Source organism: Rissa tridactyla, chromosome 3 (assembly GCF_028500815.1).
Source record: "Rissa tridactyla isolate bRisTri1 chromosome 3, bRisTri1.patW.cur.20221130, whole genome shotgun sequence".
Taxonomy (NCBI): Eukaryota; Metazoa; Chordata; class Aves; order Charadriiformes; family Laridae; genus Rissa; species Rissa tridactyla.
Window position 1 is genome coordinate 8,574,844 of NC_071468.1, and position 16,711 is coordinate 8,591,554.

Here is a 16,711-nt window from a genome sequence, read left to right on the forward strand (position 1 = left end):
ACGTGCCGATTTTTCTAGGCCCCGCACTTTAAACAGCCCCCAACCTGAGAAAGGGTGTGGTGACGACGTTTACCTTGACATGACGACACGCCTTATAACCACAGTGGGGAGGGAAACGCTTGTTTAATTAGAAATGTCGATCTCGGAGCTAAATAATGGCCTGGGGGCCGGGCTGGGCGGCCTGGGGCGGGCGGGAGGCCAGGCCTCCTCTGCCAGGGGCGGTGAGGGAAGAGGCGGCGGCAGCACCAGAGGCCGGGGGGGGGGAGGAAACGGCGGCTGACGGGGTGGCCGGGCTCGGCTCTCGGCTCTCGCGAGGCGGAAGCGGGGCGGGGGAGAAGGAGCGGCCCGGAAGCGCCATAACGGGCGCCGACCGCCATCAGCGGCCGCCATAACGGCCGGCGGACGGCGCACGTGACGCCAGCCCGCACGCGGCGAGGCGGAGCCCCGCCCCCCCCCCCCCCGCCCCGCAACCCGCTGGCGCGCGCACACGTCGCCCGGACAGGGCGGTGGGAGCCCGCCGCGCTCGCGTGACGTCACGGCTGGCGTGACGGGCGGCGCGCTGCCGCCAATGGGCGGCCTGGGTGGCGCGGTGACGAAGGAATCCGCCAGCCAACGGCGGCGCGCGCGGGGCGGGGCGGCGGCGGCTGAGGAGGAGCGTGTTGGCGGGCGGCGGCGGCGGCGGCCAGCGCGAGGCGACGCCATCGCGGCCCCGACGGGCGCGGAAGACGCTGCGGTGGTGGCGGCGGCGGCGGGTGCGGGCCGCGGCCGCTGAGCGAGCTGGGGGCCAGCGCCGGGGGTCGCCGCTGCCGCCGTTCTCCTCGTCCTCCGCCGCCGCTGCCGCCGCCGCCATTTTGTGAGAGTGCCTCGAGCGGGCGCCATGTTTGTAAGGAAGAATTAGGGCAGCCATCTCCGGCCACCAGCACCTCCCTTCCCCCGTGTGTGTGTCCTCTCGTTCTCCTGTGCCCCGGGCCTGCTCCTCCGAGCCGCCGCCGCTGCCGCCTCCTCCTCCTCCTGCCCGCGCGGGGCGGCCGGGCTCAGCCTGTGCAGCCTCGCCCTGCACTGAGTGCCCGTTAGTGTCTCACTAAGTAACCGTGAGTGAAACCTTCATCATCTCTCCTCACTGAGGGACCCGACCCTCCTCCTCACCGAGCCGCCCCCAGAGCGGCTGTGCGCGCCGCCGCCGCCGCCACCTCCTCCTCCTCCCTCCGCACCACGGGCAGCGGCAGTGTCCTGCCTTCCTCCACCTCCCTCCTCCTCACCACACCACAGCCAGCACAATGGCCTTTGAAAGCCTGTTCTCCAAACCCCCAAACCCAGTTCTTGACCCAAACATGCCCGACTCTGACAGGCAACATGCAGGGGACGAAAGGTCGAGTAACATTCTTCTCTCTCTCCGCTTCTCATAATGGTGATACTAGTGGGGTGATGATGATGCTGATAATGATGATGATGATGATGCTGTGTGTTAATGTGCCTAGGGGGTTAACGATGTTTTTGTGGGGGCAGGTCACCTTCAAACTGGAAGACCGGGATGAGGACTGGGGTGGTGGTGGGGGAATGCAAGGAGGGGAGGGGGGCTGTCACTGAATTAGAAGTGCATTATTAGTAGGGTTTTATTTTTTGGAATGCATGCGTTTTACATCTTCATTTATTTATTCTGGCTGGGAAGGGGGACTGTTTTCCATTTCTTTCCATAAATTGCACTTTCCAGCGGGTGTCTGTTGAATGTCACCATTGTTCTTTTTCTCCCTTGCCCTGGCGCTGCTAGTCAGGTAGGAAAGGGTGCTTTCAGTTGGTTTTTTTTCTTTTTGGTTGTTTTTGTTTATACAAGAATCTCTCACTAGATCCATATTTAATGTCATTTTCTTGCTAGATTACACCTTACACATTTAACTGGATCTTTTTTTTATGCAGATTAAAGTCTGACTGACGTTATCTTTGCCACCTCTCAGTCCCCATGCGCAGAAAACCAGAGTCCTGTTCCTGGTGAAAGGACCTCTGTTCCTCCCTCCCTTTCTCTCCTGCAGCTGCTGGAAATTCAAATCCTTTCTCCAGGCAGCCCTGGCCTTCCTAACTAGTTCCAAAAATACTATGCCAGGGTGACAGCTACCAGTCCTTCAGTCTACATCTACTCAGAGCATTTGTGACACAACTGCAGGAGTTAAAAATGCTGGTTTTCGACAGCTGGGCTTCAGTCTGTCCTCCCCACAAACCTCCACAAACCATACTTGCTTCAGAGGACTGAAAAACACTGGGGAAAAATGGGCTTGTGAGCGAATGTTAAGTTCCCTCAGTGGAGAAACAGTCACTAATTCTGTGTTACAAATTGGGAAGTGGAGGGCCACACAAACTGACTGGTCCAAAAATCGTACGGTGATTTAGTGACAGGTTCAGGGCAGAGCCCTGAGCTGCTGATTCTTGTTTTCACCTTCCAGCTTTTAATTGTGAAATAGTGTAAGTTGTGTCATGCTGTATGTTCCTAAAAGAGCGCTGTGTAAAAAGCGAACCTAGTAACCCACTGGGATTGCTGAAGATATGGCATAACTGCTTAGTAAAAGTGTGCAGCAGTAGCAGGCGAAGTGTTTTAGAGTTGCTGGAGTTAGTAAGTCTGTGACTTTTTACTGTTTCAGGGATCGAAAATACTTCGTGTTTTAAAGTCCTCCTTGAGGACAAGCCCAAGTTACCCACTGTTCTGCTGGAAGCATAGTTTTTCTAACTTGGAGTTAGTCATGCGATGTTGACAAGTAGAGTTCCTAACCAGCTGTTCTCACCAGTACGCCTGTTGTTACACTGGTAAATTATGAAATAGAATAAATAAGTACTATCTAATAGCCTAATGTACTTTTAATACAGGTTAATTTATAAACATTGCTTTGTAATGTTTTACTTTCAGAAGAGCAGAAGACTAACAATAAACACATTTACCTGTTAATACTTTTTGTAAACAAGACTTACAGAACTTCTGCTCCCCTCTGATAGGACAGTAATGTACAGTAAAGTATATTCTTAGTACACCTAGAGCATTGTTAAAAAAGAAAAAGCCCCAAATATAAGTCTTTGTATTATATTAGGTGTGCAAGTGTAATCCTGTCAAAATGTAATATTTTAACTTTATGAAGTTTATAAATGCTTCCCTGCCAGCTGGTGACTGGGAAGGCCTAAAATCTTTCTGTCCACAGAAAACATGATTGACTTGCCAAGGGGAGGGGCAGCACAGCTTTAACTGTGAATATTTTTTAGTACTGAATTGGTTTTGTCCGGTCTCCGTTGTAGTCAGTTGAAAAGCCAGATTTAAGTTCTATAGAAAAGATGCAAGTGCCTGGTACACTCATATTCTGAGTTACCTTGAATTGGAGTCTCACTGTAATACTAGTTTGGTATTTTAAAATTAACATGACTAGTTTCAATATGTTTTATCTTGCAATGAATTTTTTACTGCATTGGTAGCTCAGTAGGACTAATAATAATAATAGTAATAATAATAATAATAATTCCCATAATAGGAAGCTGCTGAAAACATTTAACAGATTAAATCAATTTGTGCAGCATAAATTAATAGCATTTCTGTTAACATTTAGTTAGTTTGGCTTTGAACAGATCTATAGAATTATAAAGAAGTTGGTTAGTGATTTTGAAAAGTAGAAAATAGTAAAAAACCTTGTCTGTCCATACTTTGAATATTTTAAGTTGGAAGATTGTTTTAATCCAGAGTCTTTGTTTTCTTGGTTTATAGATGGGGCACCTGATTAAGTGGGGAAGGTTTTTCATTCTTTAAATATTTTCAGTTAACTCATTGTGGAGACATTCTCTTTGATGAAGTAGTTGGGACTTTGTACACACAGGTAACAGGTGTCTTTAAAGTTTTTCCTGTAAGGTTAGGTTTTATTAAGGATTGCTTGTTATGGAGGTAATCTTTGATAGGGTAAGAAAGAAGTCTGAGGGAGGGTGCAGGCAAACTCAGTTACAGCAAATACATACGCAAAAGCAAATTCACTTCTTGGAGTATACATAAACATAGCTCCCCCTTGCCATCAGGAAGGAGAAACTGTGTTGGAAAGAGAAGTGTAACTCTCAGAAAGGAGCCCCAGTATATAAACGGCTGTATGTGCAAATTATCGCTCTCTTCTGGAGGTCAGCAAGGTCTGATTACTTGCGATAGTTTGTGGTTGCTGTTACCATCATCTGCAGGACTGAGTGCTTCATGTTTCCCTTAAACTATTTGGTAGACATTGTCCCACCTATATGTCATGCTGTAGATGAATGTATGTGCCTAAGAGAAGAACTAAACACTTGTCACAAATATAAAAGAAGTCGGTCCTCATGCAGACTTCTGTGGACTTTGATTTTCTGACTAATACTGAGCTGTTACAGGCATGAGAAGGACTTGTTTGCTAGAGTTGGTTCTGCATTTGATATTGGTGCCAGATTTACAATTGTCAGGAACTTTAGAAAATAACTTGGAATTCATTTATGTTTTAAATCAGAAACATGAGGTTGCTACTGATACTTTCTGTTGGCGCTCTCTGCTTTACTGTCATTTAATCTCCAGACTTGGAGATTTCTTATACCATTATCTGCTGTAAAAATAGCAGTGACCTAATGATAGGTCTGAACATCGAGATGGTAACTCAGACATCACGGAGGTGCAAGTAGTGTTTCTGTAATCAGCATGGTCTTACGAGTTACATTGCAAGTGTAAGTATCAGGCCGCTTTTTATGTACTCATCGCATAATAAAGGGAATTCTACATTAGAGAGAGCTCTCCAACAAGCATCTGAGTGCCCCGTGAACTTTCTTTAGAAAATTCTCCTGATTTTTGCAGAGGGAAACACCACTTCAAAGCTGGGCTTGTCTGTTGCGTTTCAGCTTCCTTTTTCCGGGAACCATGCTAATCCTCAGTGTACACTTTTTCATTATGTATTGGATACAATTTTTTCATTTTAGAAGGAAGCTGGTACAGTCGCTTTCTTATTCAAGATCAACTGATTTGAGTTTCACAAAGTGTAGGTGAAATGTTTGATTATGTGAGTCTGCCCACTTCTATCTGTGGTGCTGCTCTTCCGAAGCTTCTCCTTTGCCAGCTGTGTGTGCCCGGTGTATGTCCAGATGAGCCAGGTGAATAGAGACTTCACCCAGCCACCCCTTTGTTATTTTATTTTCCCAGTTTCCTCTTCCAGCTGTCTTAGAAATTGCCTGCTCCCTTTCCATGTACCAGTTTTGCACTCCTGTCCTCGGCGAGCATGATTTACACTCTGCTGCTCTAACAGGTCTGTCTGGTTCGCTGTAATGGAGACCTGCTCTGCTAAATTACAGCCGGTGGCAAGTAAATGGAAGAATGCAAGTAGTGGGTTGTAACCAAGATGAGTAACAACAAATTTAAATCTGTATTATATACCTAAGTTGTACGTTTTCTCCGTTACTGCTTAGTCAACGTGATATTGCAAGTGGATTTGTCTGTGTATTGTCTCGATCCGCGTGGCTCCTCAGCTCCGTGAAGCACCATAGCATTACAGATCAGGGAAGCATTTGTGGAACAGAAGGGCTAAAGATCTCCTCTAATCCACAGCTGCTATTGTCCAGCCCGCCTGCTTTCCCAGTCTCCCTTGCCATAAGGCTTCCATCCATCTTTAAACTTGACTATTTAAATGCGTCTGTCTGGTGCTTTGATGCCCTCTGTCCACGTGTGTGTAATTTGCTTTGAAAATGTTTACTTATAGCTGGTTTTAGAGATTATTTTTTTTCAGTACTAGTTAATCAACAAAGAATGTGTTCATGTTAAGTCGAAGTTGTTTGTGATCACTGAATGCAGCCTTGTAGTGCTTTATTGTTTTTGAGCATGATTTCAAAACTTGCTTTGACATTAGGAAACTAGGAAGTGAAGAGATGATCACTCCCAAATATGCCCTCTGGGCAAACAAGGCTTGTTTGCCATCCAGCAAACGTTGCAGGAGTGGCAAAAATGCAGCTGGATAATGTAGCTGTTGCTGCTCGTCCTCCTGGGGAGGAGGAGGTGGCCTGTGTGAATTTCTCTAATTTCTTCTACAGTCTTAAACCCCAGAGACTGGAGATGGTTAGGTGGCAGGGTGAGAAAGTGGGCTTTCCAAAAGTTGCTTGGTGGCCTCCAGTACCGCCACAGGAAGCTGTTTTTTGGCATGCTTCACTGCTGTCTTTCTCACTTCCTTCCCCCATTTTATGGGAATGCAGTATCTGTTCAAGCCAGCCCTGCGGATAAAATCAAAACAGAGGTTAAAACCCTCAGGCAGTCTGGTCTGTAACTTTTCATGGTGCAGTTTCACTGCCTGGGTGTATTGTAGATTAAAAGAACTTTACATTTGCAGAGTGGTCAAAACTAATGGGCAGGTGAAAAGTACTCTTAAGTGACCTGCATTACATTGTCGAAGAAGCCAGTGCCAGTTGGCACACACTTGTTGTGGCCAACTAACACTGGCTTGTTGTGTTAACTGCAACAACACTTTCTAGTTTTGTACTTCTTTTCCTTATTCGTTAATAAATTCTGTATTGTACCAGCGAGCTAGGACAAATTCATTTAGTGAATTTTAGCCCTCTAAGATCTTATTTTCGACATGTAATTTTCACATCATTGAGCTGCGTCTGAGTTACTATGCTCTTCATAATTTTATAAAAACAAAATTGTGGGTTCATCTCGTGCTAGTGAACAGGATAGAAAGTAAGCATGTAATGATGAGAAATGATAGCTGGGTACATCTGTGCAGTCACAAGTGCTGCATAGCACCATGTTTTTTTAGATGCATTGGATGTGGAAAATATGTGCAGGAGGGTTATTTGAAGCAGCAGGAGTGTATGAGGAGCTAGAATAGAGGGGTTGAGGGAGAAATCTAGTTTGGGATACTAAGGAAAACATGCTCAAAAGAAATTAAGGAGTAATATCCAGGGGGGGTGTAAGGCTTTTTCACTAAAGGAGTCTTGACTGGTGTCAGAAACACTCAGGTAGTTTCCCATCAGTTTAAACTCTATCCGCTGCGTTATATGTCCTTATCACAGGTACTCAGAGGTCAGCAGAACAGGTGTATGGTGCTGTTATCAGCCCCTGTAAATTAAGGGCTGTTAACGTATTGCTTCTATATGAGAAGATGAGGTTTGGGACATCCTGGATGTCTTCTGATAACCTATCTCTTCTAGAACTAATCACAGAACAAAGAGGTTAAGGTTTAACCATGCACTCATGGTAGATTTTATATTATTTTTGGATAGTAATATTCAGTTATCACCAGAAAGTAGTAGCTTCTTAAAAAGAATTGCTTAATGTGTTAAGAGTTCTACCCATTTATAAAGTTTGCATTCTTGTTACTGTGTCCTTTCTCTACAGCAAATCTCTGTGTACAAGAAGTAGAAGGGGGGTGTTTGCAGCCTTTAATTTTTATCTACTACATACATTTTCTATTCTTGGTAATGCTTTCAGAAGCTCTTAGCTATTTATATTCTTTTTAAGGCTTATTCTAATAAATAAAGTCAAAAGCATCATATTGTAAAACAAAATGTAATTATTTTTAAATGGCACCCTTTCTCACCTGTGAAGCAAACCTACCAAAAATGGGCTTAGCAGAAAATAGTGTTTAATGATAGCGATTCACATTTTGGTTGTACGATTTTGTTCATGTAAGTTCTTAAAATGTACAGAAGTATGATTCTTGTGTAGCACCTGCTGTATCTACAAGTATGCTAGGTACTTCTGTTAGGAAGATTGGTAAAAAAGTCCCACAGGCAAAACCCTTTTAATTTTCTTAAAATATTTCATAGCTACAGTTATCAGTGTACTGAGAAAATGCGTCTCGTTTTGTATCTTGGACTTAAGGAGCTTGAATTGTAAATCTTCTTTGAACATAAGGAATGCTATTTTTAAAAATGACTCAGACTAAGGGCAAGAAAGGTAAGTTAAAGCCGAGTTTGAATGTCATAAATTAAACAGTAAACCCTAGAGTAATGGTGAGTTACTTTAAGTGTGGATTTCTATTTTACCTAACCAAATACTTGCAAAATTGCTGTTTCAGTGATTTCACCAAACTGATTCTGTCTGAAAAATAGTTTGGCTTCTGTGCCTTTATAATGCATTTTGGAGATGCTCTAGAAGTACTCTTGGGACAGTGGAAGTGCTTTATGGTTTTGTTTTCACATAGCCATCAAGCTCTGAGTATCTGTAGACTGTGGAAAAGCGAGTGATCCATCACCAATTTTAGTTCTTTCTCTCACATTCTAGGTGAACCAAAGGTTTTTTGTGTGTAGCTAGTCCTAGTACAGGGGCTGATAGGAAAGATCACGGCCAGTGTGCTGCCATTTGTTTAGTTAGGATTTGTTTAGCTCGTAGAGTCTAGGTGATCTGTACTTAATTTTGCATCTCCTGTCTTCTGGATGGCAAGATTGCATTTGCTGTCCCATGGGTTATGAGGAAATAGTAGTACCATATGGCAACTTGTTTTAATCATTCAAGTCATCCAGGGCTCTTTATGAAGGGGTTCCAGTAGGTCAGGCAGTGGTAGCCAAACACCTCTAAGCAATTTAAACTGCGTATTTAATGAAGACACTTTTGTTTCTCTTCTAAAAGGACTTTAAATGCACTAGGAACAGCTGAGATCTCTGGTGAGAGGTGAGTTAACCTCTTCTGCTGTTTTCTGTGCCAGAATTTTATACTGCAGGTCTGCACTGTAATAGGTCAAGGATTAACTTCTGTTAATCTGAAGATGCATCAGATTTAGTTCAGCCTTTGCAAACAAATACAGAATCCAAAAGTTATAAATTGCTAGTGTTCCGTCAGCACAGAGGTTGTCTTTTTGACTCCCAAGGTATGCATTGTGTAGGCATCGTAAACTGTTCCCCCCACAGCTTGTTGGCATTGTTTCAGTGAAGGTTGTTTTTGTGGTGTGTTGTTTCATGGGGCAGGGTAGTTGAAAGAGAAGTGAGTCTTGAAAAAGACAACGAAATTCTACTTCCTTGCTTTTCTAGATCAAGAAAATGTTGGGGTTTGTGTGTCAGGCATTTCTAGCAATAATAGAAGTGTACTAAGATATTCTGTAAGCAAGAAGATGCACTGTGCAAAACAGAAGTTCATATTCTCTCTTTTTAGATCAGTGTTCTCATCCGTTTGTTGTAGATACTGCCAATGGGAATGCAACCTAAGACTCGGACCCATTTCCTAGAAAATCATCCGCTGGCTGTGTTTTTTTCCAGACCACATCTGTTTGTTGACTTTTATTACTCATAGTGGAAAAGGAGGTAGTCTTGGTTCATTTTGCTGAAAGCCCTTCCCAAAGCTGCTTGCTATAGCCAACTCTGTCAAATAAATTTAGGAATTGAACTTCTAAAAGTGGTAGGTTCTGCGCTTGCTTTCTAGCGTACAGCTCCAGTTTGGATTTTAAATGAAGGAAAAAAAAGCCTTTAAAATGGAAGGTAATTTCTGCCCTATCACTGCCTTTAAAGTTTCTTTGAAGTATAATTAAATTATTTCCAAGAAATTGTACATTTTTTTACCATTGTATTTTCAAATCATATTTATCCAGTGTGTTTTTTTTTTTTTTTTTAAACACCTTCTTGAAGTTCAATGCTTGGAAAGTTCTAGGATGTTGTGGGATTTAGGTATTTGGGGATTAGAGGACTTTTGTAATTTTACCTTTGAAATGCAATCCAGAGGATAGTATTACTGAGATTCTGCCCAATTGTTTTACCTAGAAAGTTATTCAAGTCTCCTGGATGCATCCCAGAAGTGTAAATATATGACAGCAGTTCCCAAAGGAACTAGTAACTAGTAAAAACCTTATTTCCCAAAGAGCATTTTCAGTAGGCATTTTACTTAAGAGCTTATTTTAATTGAGTAGACATCCTTGAGAGAGTGAGTTTAGCTCACGTTGTCAAAAGATGAAATATTGTTTTTTTAATAGCTGCAGGTATTTCATAAATGTTTGCATTTTAGTTTCATAAGGCACACTATTAATCAAGTGTCTTCTGGAAAGATGTGACAAATGCTTTCTTGGGATATTGTATGGTGTACTTCAGAATTTGTCAGGGAATGCTGGAGATAATGGTCGCTGTGGTGTTTGAAGACAGGATTTATTTCATGATTGGGGTACATATTCTGCAGATCTTTTCTCTCTTTTTAAGTATGGGAGTATCTTGGTATTATATTGTCCTTCGCGAGATAGTTTAAGGATTGTCTGTGAGCAGATCTCGGTGAGCACCTTGTAAAAATCACATAAAAATGGAATCTGAAACAGTCTCTGTACTTCACGTTTGGTACCCACTTGGTAGTGGGCATACCTTTGTTATTATTTATTTCTGTTACTTGTTCAAAAGCAAACTTTGACTTCATAGCTTCCTGTTGTTCTATATTTGCACTAAAAAATAACGTCCTTTTCAAAATGTGTCAAAGTAAATGTTTAAGGCCATAAGCAAAATCAGCGATGATTGCATTTGCGGTGTAGCTAAACTTAAGACGTAGGAGTTGGGTAGTTTTTCTTACCTTCTTTCTAAGTTCATTTTTCTTTTCCTAGCACCTGCAGTTATATTGGATGTGTTGGAGGGAACAGCCGTGCCTTTAATGGGCTTGCTTTCTGTGAGTTTATCCCATCCTTTTCTGTGGCTGCTGCTGTCTGCTTCAACAGCTGCTTGTGGCAGTCCTAGAAGTCCTAAAAGTTCGCTCACTACCTGCCGTGAACTTTCTTTTACTGACCATCAATGTGAATGCTGGTCTTTAAATGACACCTTCCACAGCAGAATCTTCTAATCGAATTAGATCTGTCTTTTTATGCCAACTTTTTCATTACGTATTGGGTTTTCCTTCTTTTCAGTCCTCCTACTTCGTGCTACTTAGCAAAACAAAACTCTCTTCAGTACTTGTCTGGACAATTACTTTCTCCCATATTCCATAGTGTTTTTTTCAGTCACTAGGTAGACTAGCTGCTCTTATGCATTGCTTAGAAAATCTCTTCGAGTCCACTTCTCAATCATGTAATGCAGCAAAGCATCTTCATGAGGCTGGGATATATATAACTTGTCTTTACGTGGTTGCAGTGGGCTTCCATGAGATGATAGGAAAGTTTCACAGTTGCCGTAGATATGCTGTAGGATCCCACCAGTAGTTGACAATTAAAGGTGAAGAGGTGGTACCTTGAAATTGATGTATTTGCTTATTTTTTTCTGCAAAGCCTTTATGCGATTCAGTAATCTGCGTGTGGTTTTATTTTTTCTTTGCATTTTTTGCCTGTGGCTGGTTAGTGATCTGTAATCATATCTTGGTGTCATATCTTGGTGGTGGTTGTGTTTTTGTTTTTTTGTGTTATGGGTTTTTTTTTGTTGTTGTTTCCAGTTGCTAAATGCTAAGTTGCATTTAGTTGCAACTTTAGTTACATTTAGTTGCTAAATGCTTAGTTGTATTTAGTTTTGAGAAGTTCCGGTACCTACCAGGTGACAATACAGCAGTTATGTCACCTCCCCTTTTCTTCTCCCTGGCATATCCATTTACTCCTCTTAAAAAAAGTCAGAACTTTGGGTTGCTTCTGACTTCTTAACCGCTGCTTTTTTACTGTGGGGACTCAGGTCTTTCACTTCCTGATGAGTTCTTCCCCCATCCCGACTGTTCACGTTCCCTTGAAGCAGACAGAGTTGGTTATCAGGTTAGCTAATGCATTGTGAATACAGGATTGAGGTGGACTAATTGTAAGGCAATTTAGTATAGCCTAATTGCTCCTTCTGTCCTAATACGTTCTACTGCCCCCAGCACTACTTTGGTCTTGTTTTAGGTTTGGTTTTTGGGGGTTTTTTTTGTGTTTTTTTTGTTTTGTTTTGTTTTAATACGGTTTTCTAGTATTTACAGGCTTCTCCCCTTGCAGCCCCCACCATCTGCTGAATCTGGTGCATTCATAGGGTGAGGGTTTCAGACACCATAGGACTGATGGCATTTGCAAGCAATCTCCATGTAAAAATTCAGGACTGAGTTTCTGTAAGGTTCCACGATGCCTGCAGAGGCTGAATTCCCGAAGCAGTGGTAATGTAGCAATAATTATATAGAGCCAATTACGAATGTTTAAAGCAGTTAATTCTTCCGCAACCAAACCCTGGCAAATACCAAATAGTAGAAGGCTAGTTGAGGTTGCTTCAGCAGTATGTCTGAAATAGGGATGAGAAATAGGTTAGCTGGTGTCTTGTGGAAATGTTTCTTTCTTGGCAAAATATTTTCAGGGTTGTTATTTTTTGGGTCAGTAGACAGAACTTTAAATAAAGTCTTATGTAATCATAGACACTTTTTCCCCCCTAGTGACAGAGATAAGCAGGAGCGTTTCTGTTGCTTAGAGTACAAGCACTTAACAGCAGTTATATTTTGTGTTGTTTTTTTTTTTTGTTTTTAAATCATCCTTTGGTGTTTATTCCAAATTGAAGACTTGAGAGTTGCACTCATATGCAGGAGTTACATTCACATGCATATTGTTCCATTTACAGTATTTATTGGTGTATGAAACAACTCCCTACAAATGTCAATGTTACAAATTTTAAAAAGAAAAGAATTACCCTGGGTAGCTTATGAAAGTAGCATCATCAGATATCTTGTTTCTGTCAGTTATTAGATTCTAGTGAAGGAAATTCAAATGTTCACTACTTCTTTCTTGTCAGCTACTACTACTAACTCCTTTTGAAGAATCTGCTTAACCACCAAATTAATCCTCCTTTTTCGAATTGCTCGTGATTTTGGCCATTACATCCTAGATACTACAGACCCATCTTTACTTCTAGGAGCTGGTGTGTTGAAGGAAACGTGTCGGTATTACAATGCATTGTTTTTCCTGCAGTGCCCAACTGCGTGTTTTCATTATTGCTACTGTTTACCTGTATGGTTTTCTGAGAGCTTTAGTTGTCTTTAATTTTGACCATATCAGTTGTGCAAATACAGCAGCATAAAGGAATGTAATAGCATTGTAGCAGAAGTATTTTATTTCTAGAAATGATTAAACTACCTCTTCAGTTTGAAATGTGTTTAAGGACCACAGAGTGCTATATATTGAAGCAGGTTTTTTTTAATCTAGGTTAGAGAAAACGATGTAAGCAGAGAAGATTTTTGTTCTGAGTAGTAAAAAAAAATACAAGTTTAAGAAGTTCTAAAACTTCAATTTTGCAGTACAATTCAAGGGCATTTAACGGCTTGCATTCCATTTTTGTTTAGCTTTAAAAGAAAGTTCTAAAATCCTTATAGTTATTGTGGTGTTAGTTGTATTGGAAAGTGTATGCACACGTATAAAAATGTAACTGATGGAAAGAAATACTGGGTGTGGTTTTTTTTATTGTGCTGTTGGGTGGATGAGATGGATAACAACATGTAATTTTATTGTATTGATGTTTTTCCTCCTACAGAGAAGATGGAGAGCTCGAAGATGGTGAAATAGATGATGCAGCATATGAAGATGTGAAAGAACATGGTACAAAAGGTGATGATAAACAGAAAAATGAAAAAGGACACAGAAAATCACGGAAGAAACGCAAAAAAGAAAAAGAAAAGAAAAAATCAAAAAGGAGAAGACGGGATAAGCATAAGGTTAGGAAATACAAACCAAAATACTGGAGGTGCTTATTTTAATGACAGATTTCCAGGTTTAGACAAGGATCCAGGGAATTAGAGAAGAAATCTTAAATGATTTTGTTGCTATTTAGGCAGTCTTTGGAGTGGAGTTTTTGAGATTCCTATCTTACCAATGCATTTCAATATTAAAGAATTTGTTTAAATAGACTTTTGACACATGGAAGTGCATATTCATGGATTCAGTGACAGTTTATGTGCAGTAAGAGACAATATATCATTAAATAATCCAGCTGTAGCACATTTCAAATGATGGTTTGTGAACTTGCTCGTTAGCTTTGCCTAAATGCATTTTATAGAATCATAGAATTGTCTAGGTTGGAAGGGACCTTTAAGATCATCGAGTCCAACCATCAACTGAGCACTGCCAAAACCACAACTAAACCATGTACCTAAGCACCACATCTACCAGTCTTTTAAATACCTCCAGGGATGGCGATTTTCATAAACTTGGTTTATATTTAAAAGAAATACAAAATCAGACCGTGAGTGTGACTATTATTTGTGATATACATCTTCACTGGATGTGTATTTATTTCAGTATTTAATAGCAGTTTACAAAATATTGACATTTATGAGCATTTTGCTCTTTATCATTGTGAATGGTTGTGGTGGTTCTGACACTGAAGGCTGAAGTGTTAAACCACTTCTTGAATTGTTTAAATCTTAAGCAGCAGTGTAAGTTCAGCACTGGCCACTGACAAAGGTAATGGTAGCTGAATCATAGAGAATGAGAGTTTTTGAGGATAAGAGGCAAAACGTAAATTTACAATTTTGCTTTTTGTGCTAATTACCATATTTACGGGAGGAAAATATTTCAATCTAGTTAAATGAATTCTTCAGTAAAGTTAATTAAGATGTTTCTAATGTATATTTTAATCAAATAAATGCAAGAGACTCACAAAATTTTAACATAGAAAATTAAACCCAATGGTAATTCTCTAAAAATTACAGAAATACAGTATTCTCGTATGGTTTCCCCTCTAAATTTTCTGCAAACCATACATGTAAATAAAGCCCTTGTAGTGCAGTAATGCTGAGTTTTCTCCCAGCAGAAAATGACAGGATGCTAATAATTTTTATGTTCATGTGCAAGTTTTTAGCCATCTCCCGGATTTGTTGGCCTTCCAGCACCATCCCTGCTATGTCGCAAAGAAGCAGAGCTCAGAGAGACCCGTAGGAAGCTGGTATAACCCAGAGAAACCACATAGCCCTCAGTGTTTACATTGTGAAGCCTCATCAGATCACATCTCTCTCTCTGATAAGAGTGGGTCGTCAAAGAGCATGCTTTCTTTAGCTTCCCCCAGGAGCAGAGGTTTCTGCGAATTAAGAAAATATTCATTTGTTGGTCTAATGCTTCCTTTAAGTACATATACAGCAGACCAGTTACACAGAGAATTATGTAACAGTGTCTGAGAGTTATTTTCTTCTTCTTTTTCAGCATAACTCCCCTTCCAGTGATGACAGTTCAGACTACAGCCATGACTCTGATATTGAGCGTACAGAAAGGCCACATAAAAAGAGTAGCAGCTCTTCATACAGAGATTATGATTCTTCATTCAGTCAGGTAGTATTTTTTTAAACTGATTTCTCATGTCTTTGTTTGGGTGTAATTTAAAAAACACAAATGTAAATGATGCCGTTTTTGAAGACTGACTTGATCACTCGTGCGCATTCTCGCAGATTTCAGGAAGCAACATCTAGTTCTCATCTCCTTGGGTAGATCTCCAAATGTAAAGCATTATCTGTGGCATGAACGTAGGTGGTGTAAACAAGCCTGATACTATTTTTTCCTCCATCAGGCAACAGTTAAGAGATCTTTATTACTGCCTGTAGACTGTACTAAGAAACACCTCATGAAAAAGCACCTTTAAATACCTAAGAGTTGATTCTGCTCTCTGCTAGTTCAGTTTGTCCTTGAGGCTTTTCTCAGTCTGTGCAGCTCGATAGCCCTCCTGAGACCACTGGGTGAAATAGAATGCATTCTCTAAAGCTGCAATAGAGCAGCTAGAGGCTTCATGAAACTCTGGTACTTCAGAGGAGAGGAGACTCTTCCTTTTAGCCTGAAACCGTTCCAGAAACCTCTAAGCCAGACAAATTTATTAACAATCTGAAGATCCTGTCTGCAGAAATGGGTGAAGGGACGGTGCTGCCATAGGAGTGGCCGTAAGCAATATTTCATCTTGACTGACAGAGACAGGACAGATTGCATCATCTGTGCCCGAGATTGTCAGGATTTGAGATCATGAAGGGAAAAAATTTATTTTAATCATAGTTCATCTAAGTAGCATTTAGAACACTTAGAAATGCATATGTTAAAATGTTTTGTCAACACCACTGAACATTTTTCTGGAGTATAGGTGCTGATGCTGTTCTTTTTTATCTTTTTTCCAATTTTGATACCTTCAGAATCAAAAGTAGTAATTTTTAGTGAATAACTAGTTTTCACTGTGCGTTATCGATGCTTGTTTGTGCAAACCTGGTAGGCAGCGTGGCAATAAAACAACGTAAAAGCAATTGGTTTTGTAGAGGAGTTTGGAGGGGTGCTTTTTGAAATACTGAGCTGCTTCTAAACAGCGTAATCCCTTTCATTACAGCATGGGCATGTATCAGGAAATTACATGAGTTCACAGAAAATGCAACATAAAAAAAATATAAAAAGTAAGGAGTATGATGACTATAGTCATTACAGTGACGAAAACTTTGGTAATTATAATGAGGAAGAAAAGGATGAAGATTTTGCTGATCAGCTTAAACAATACAGGCAAGCTAAAGAGACCTCCAGTACTGACTTAGGACCTCCATTCCCGAAAGAACCAGTGAAAAAACAGGGGATGAAAGGGATCCAGAAAGGTAAGATAATTTGAATCATTGACTGTAGTAATGGATGATGGCAGCAGTTGTATCACGCATCATTTCTGGATGGTTGTCTTGAGAGCCGAATGAAGAAAGCTGCCAGTGGTGACTTTCCTTATGAGCTTGCAGTCTCCCATCAGTAAGTGATAATGCTCTTCATCGTGAAGGAATAATATCATATTGTCACACTGATGTATATATTGAAGAAAAAAACCAAGTGTTGGGTAATATGTACATAGTAATAAAGAAACAACACCCTAT

The 16,711-nt window shown here is 41.0% G+C and overlaps 1 protein-coding gene across 1 annotated transcript in view; it reads left to right on the plus strand.

The window, feature by feature from the left end:
* The first annotated feature begins 696 nt into the window (after positions 1 to 696).
* The window catches only part of ZC3H6 (zinc finger CCCH-type containing 6), a 29,345-nt gene continuing 13,330 nt past the window's right edge, over positions 697 to 16,711 (plus strand). Inside the window, exons 1-4 of the mRNA XM_054196849.1 lie at positions 697 to 1,369; positions 13,372 to 13,552; positions 15,036 to 15,161; positions 16,192 to 16,447. Of these exons, the coding sequence (XP_054052824.1) occupies positions 1,278 to 1,369; positions 13,372 to 13,552; positions 15,036 to 15,161; positions 16,192 to 16,447 (655 nt within the window). The 5' untranslated portion in view covers positions 697 to 1,277. The remainder of the gene's footprint in view (positions 1,370 to 13,371; positions 13,553 to 15,035; positions 15,162 to 16,191; positions 16,448 to 16,711) is intronic.